Source organism: Oryza sativa, chromosome 5, assembly GCF_034140825.1.
Source record: "Oryza sativa Japonica Group chromosome 5, ASM3414082v1".
Lineage (NCBI taxonomy): Eukaryota > Viridiplantae > Streptophyta > Magnoliopsida > Poales > Poaceae > Oryza > Oryza sativa.
Window position 1 is genome coordinate 27,343,442 of NC_089039.1, and position 5,314 is coordinate 27,348,755.

Sequence of the window (5,314 nt, forward strand, 5' to 3'; positions counted from 1 at the left end):
GCCTCAAGTTCATGCTAATGATCATATCAAAGTTCAAGTTCCAAAAGGCCTCTAGTTAATGTGGACCGTACTTTGAATCCACCTATTTTTCATGGGTAGGGCTTGTTTTGTCTTAGGAAATTGCTATATATACCAATATTGGTATATAGACATGCGTCCGACCAGCGCATAGCTGCTGCTTACCCTGGCCCATATGAAGAGAAGCTTGAGAAGCTGGCTCATATGGAGTGCGATGATTGGCAGGGCGAATTGGCAGATGGGGCAGGGTTGGAGGAGGGTCGGACGATTGTTTGTCTTATCGTCCGGCTCCGCTGGAAGAAGGATCACCACAGTAACGGGCAAGTTGGTTAGGAATGAAACTCGATTGGGGATGCCTACCGGCAATCCTTGTTGTAGCTTATGATATCTCTAGCATACCTTCGGCACGGTCATTGTGATACCACCCAAAGTACATTAAAAAATACTAGTAGCATACACACAGGACGCCTCCGCTACCGGAATTCATCTACCGACAAAACGTCAGACAGGAGCAACTAAGATACTCATGATATGATGGATACACACTTCGGAGCGAGTACTGCTATACATCCGACCCTATTGTTCGCTAATCAATTTACTCCAACGAGCCAGCTGCTCTCCATGTGGGCCAGAGCAAGGAGCAGGTAAGTACTGGTCGGATGCTAAGTCGTACATACCAGTCGGACGTGTGGCAATTCCCCTTCGGAGCAGTCAAAAGTTTGAATGTCATCAATGGAACAAGCCAAACCAAACTCGAATTAATTCATATACGGCCAAATATCCATCAAATAGTCGCTCAAGTTTTGATGGTTGTTGATATAGCGTTTGATAATCATCATTTCTAAGTAGTTTTGCGCTACAGCAGACTCCTCCACCAGCTCATCGTACACACAACACACATGCAGCTAGTCATCATCGTCAAGGACGCTCCGGCGCCTCTGAATCTGTGAAATAAAACGTAGTAAAAAGAATCAGTTGTGTATTGGATACTTTCCCTTCACAGACTAGCCTATATTAGCATCATTTTCTCTTCCTTTTTTTGATGATGTACAATCAGTGACTTGGAAAGAATCACAACATACGAGAATCCTTACAAACCAAACTAAATTAGTTGTAGTGAAGCTACCCAAAACCACTGTTGGAAGCACGGTAGGATAGTTTAGTTATGTGCACATGGTACGTCAAAAACTGATAGAAGTTTCCATGTTTATCATACCGTAACTTTCGTCTGTTTGCTAGTGTGGGTATTGATTTGCTCCAGAAGTGAGATAAGCCTTTCTTCAGACACCTGAAAGCCAAAAAATTCCCCCCAAAGAAAGTCAGCCTTCATATGAGTCTCTTGACACAGCAAAGATTATGCTACCCTCCTCTAGTACCTTTTCAGATATTCCACCGGACTGAGCAGCTCTCAGAAGAACATCCTCCACCCCTCTTGCTTTATCAGGTTTGACCAAAGCTATGCGGGAGACTGAAAACTCCAGAGAGTAAAAAAATACATTATTATAGAACCTTTTCATCACCTTAATACTATGTGTCACCTCAAGTGAGATTAACGGTATGACTTTTTCATAGAATCATCCTTATTCAGAACATTTGATTCTGATAAGCAAACTATACATTATATATCCATGCAATTGTTTGCCAGTTTGGTCCAGCCTACTGCCACAGTACCAATACTCAACAAAAATACAATTCAAGATGTATAATTTTGTTAGTTTACTGCATATACTATTTCGAGGGGGAGGTTCACAGATTTCCCTGTAATTCAACATTGCAAACCATCTGGCAACCCCAAGTCAGCACAAACAGCATTCACACTTCTATCTGGATTAAATCCCAATATTTTTCCTAATTTGTTATCATCATTGAAAACAAGGAAACAAATAAAATGGTTCCTAAGAGAATAAGGATGATCCCTAACTTCAAGTTGCAGATAGCCACATTGGTAAATTATCTCAATCAATCACTTTGGTGCTTTCAGAAGTATCGTGATAGGACACTAAGCATATATACACTAAACTGCTGTTGAGAAAAAGTACATGACACATTGGCACTGTGGTAAAAAAACACATAAGACATGGACCTCCATTATCCCCTACAAGGCTGTATCCTCTAAAAAACTGACTTTAACTCCGTAAACGATCTAAAAATAACTTCAAATGTTCAACAAAAATGACATCAACATAACTTACGCCTTTCTCTAGCTTCAGAAGATAAAATCTGAGCAAGCATCATCTGCCGCCGTTCCTCAGCTTCCCTGGTTAAGAATTAAATGAAACTAATGAAATTCTGCACATAGTTTTACACAACATAACATAACACAGATTAGTTTCATATTATGGATAAACATGGTTGACAAATAGAGCATACTGCTTTGCATCTTCTTGAGCTTTTTGTTGCCCAGCATTTTGCGGATTTGCCTAAAGGACAATAGTACATCAAAGTCAGCCAAGAGAACTGGACATTGCTGTTGCAGCTTCAACTTTTCACCATGAACCACAGGCTTACCGCACCATGCTGTGCCATTAGCTCTTGCATTCTCCTCTGCCTGATAGCTTCCAACTCTGGGTCAGCCTAGCAATAAGAGTTTATAGTTCCATCAGGAGAAGTTACATGGTAGAACAATGCCTTTATGGATAGCATTGAACTATTGCTTCCTCTTACATAAACTGAAATGTTGTCTAAGACGAATATTTGGAGTGCACATAATATAATCTTCGTATCTATATTTAATATTTAGCAAGACACCTAAAACATGTACTCCCTCCATCCCATAATATAAGGCGTGCATGCATTTCAAAATTCAACCTTTAAAACATTTGACCAACACTTAGTATAATATGAAATGAATTTTATTTGTTAAAAATTATATCATTAGATTGAGATTTAAATTTACTTTCATATGGTTATAATTTTTTGCTACAAATCTTAATAATATATGAGAAATTATTAGCTAAAGATTAGTTTTGGAGACCATGACAACTTCGACCGCGCCTTATATCATGGGATAGAGGGAGTATTTGATAAAAAGATGTTTAGTCTATACAGAAAATTGGGACTTCTAACTTTCTGGAAGACTAGAAGGGTTAAATTGTAAAACATAAATGAGAGATTTATCATTTATATGTAAAGAGCCAAAAAAAATATTTTCTGTGAATATATATTACTGCTTGGGAGATGAAATTAAAACATAGTAGATTTATTTCACCAAGTCCTAAAGCTCTTACCCTACCACGTTACAATGGGACGCTAGAGCAATTAATTAAGAACAACATAAGGAACTGTCATGGAAGACCCATAAGAACCACTTCAGAGAAAAAACACTGCAGCCAGGAGGAAGGAAATTCCATGCTGATATCACAAGCTAGTGTGCTTGAGAACATAAGGTGCAACAGTGAACGAAAATTATTCAAAACAAGCAACTACAAATCAAAGTATGGGCAACTTCTCAGATAGGAGTAAGGACAGTTTTCATGAGTACATCAAGGAGTTAACAAAAGAAATACAGAAAAAGGTTGTAAGGTAGCGAGATCTAGTAGTGGTAGATAGATACTTTACAGTTCATACAAAAAGGTGTAAAACCATGTGTGATTTTTTAAAAATGAACCACATGAAGCAAGGAGCCAACCACAAATGCAACTCCTGAATGTGAATTGGCATGTTGCAACAGAACAACACATACAACAGGGGCGGATCCAACTTGGGACATGGGGGTTCAACTGAACCCCCAAACTTTTCGGGGAATGAACAAACTGTTACCTTTTCAAGGAACAAACAAACTGTTACCTGTAAGCATCACCAACAGCATCCCAAAATTTTATCCCCAAAATTTTGATTATGGGAATCCTAAATAGAATTTAAGGTGTTAAAATTTTCATTCCTCCAAAAGACTAGCTAAAATCAACTTCCTAAAAACTAAAAGGGGGGCCTATGAACTTCTAACAAAAATTTTGTTTTCACCCCCTCCCTCCCGCGAGATCAAGCTCAGCTACTCGACCGCGATCGCCGGTGTGACCCAATAGCCGCACCGATGGGCCTCGCCCCTCTCCTCGTTGCCCCTCTCCACGCACACGCCGGCAGATTGATCCGGCGCACCCCCACCTCCTCCACTCCCTCTCCTCTCCAAGCAGCAGCAAGCAGCCAAGTAGGCAGCAACAACAGCAATCAGTTCCAGCACCAACATGGAGCACGAAAGCAATTTTCAGTTTAGCGATAGTAGCACATTTCAGTTTCCAGCGGTTCTCATATGTTTATCAGATCATCATCGGCAGCAAGCAAGCAAGCAGCAGCCCCAGCCCCATGCAAGCATCACCCCCACCACAACAGCAACATTCAGCACCAAGCCGACACGGGGACCAAATCGTGGTGGCTGCCCAAATCGACACAGCGCACCGGACCAGCGACGGCGATCCAGCCGATGGCGGAACTGAGGAACGAACGACCCAGTGGCGACGAGGGTACAAAGATGATGAACTGGATGGCGAAAATTTCGCCTCCTGCGTGCGAATGAGCTGGAGATGTTACGATTGGGAGCCAAATCGATTCTCTAGCTATGGAGAACGAAATTCCCGGAGATGGGAATTTGTAGATCAGGGCATACATCTGTTGGAATGCGTTTTTAACGAAAATCCCCCCAAAACCTGAGATTGGGAACGATATGCGTATGCTGTTCGTGATGCTCTAAAACCCTAGGATTTAAACCCGTGCAAGAACTCAGCAGAGATCCACACAACCAAAACGACCAACAACCAAAACTTCAAGATCTGACCACCGATCTTACCATCTTCCCCCGCACGCTCGCCGGAGATCGCGATCCCCTTCACTTCAGCGTCGATGGCCTCCCGCCTCCGGCGACGAGAGGAAGAGAGAGAGAACTTGACCTCCTTTTTCTCTCTCCTCACCCGTGGATTTAACGCAACTCATCTGGGCCTCTCTCCTTTCGGCCCAAGGCCCATCTTGGCCGTCCGATCCGAGACCTTCCTTCCTGGGTCGTCCGATCGGAATCGCTTTCCGCGAGAGGATATATTCGCGGAAAAGTCTCGCTCTCTTCTCGCTCTTCCCAACCCTTTCCATTTTTTCCACCCACACAACGGCGGCGAGGGTTTCCGATGGAGAACGGAGACGAGACGTTCGCACGATAGTAATGTGAAAGATACGAACTTATATAGTAATCCGCCCGTTTTATATTATAAGACTTAACATTGTCTATATTTATATAGGGGCTGTTTAGCTCTATTTGAAATAGCAAATGGCAAAAGATTTGGTAGCAAAAGATTTGACATTACAAAAGGTACTA

At 42.0% G+C, this 5,314-nt stretch overlaps 1 protein-coding gene across 1 annotated transcript; it reads right to left on the reverse strand.

Moving 5' to 3' along the window:
- Positions 1–751: 751 nt before the first annotated feature.
- On the reverse strand, positions 752–4,902 carry LOC9269971 (uncharacterized). The gene is made up of 7 exons (XM_015783550.3): positions 4,799–4,902; positions 2,527–2,592; positions 2,389–2,438; positions 2,211–2,275; positions 1,395–1,486; positions 1,235–1,306; positions 752–962 (listed from the first exon to the last, which is right to left on the reverse strand). Exons 1-7 carry the CDS (start codon positions 4,799–4,801, stop codon positions 924–926), a joined length of 387 nt encoding a protein of 128 aa, XP_015639036.1. The 5' UTR covers positions 4,802–4,902; the 3' UTR covers positions 752–923.
- Positions 4,903–5,314: the final 412 nt, after the last annotated feature.

Excerpts from the sequence above, each read along its gene's own strand:
- LOC9269971 (XM_015783550.3), bottom strand. Across the intron at positions 2,276-2,388 it reads GCTCAAGAAGATGCAAAGCA|GGAAGCTGAGGAACGGCGGC; the intron begins GTATGCTCTATT and ends ATTCTTAACCAG. Across the intron at positions 1,487-2,210 it reads TTCTGAAGCTAGAGAAAGGC|TCTCCCGCATAGCTTTGGTC; the intron begins GTAAGTTATGTT and ends TGGAGTTTTCAG.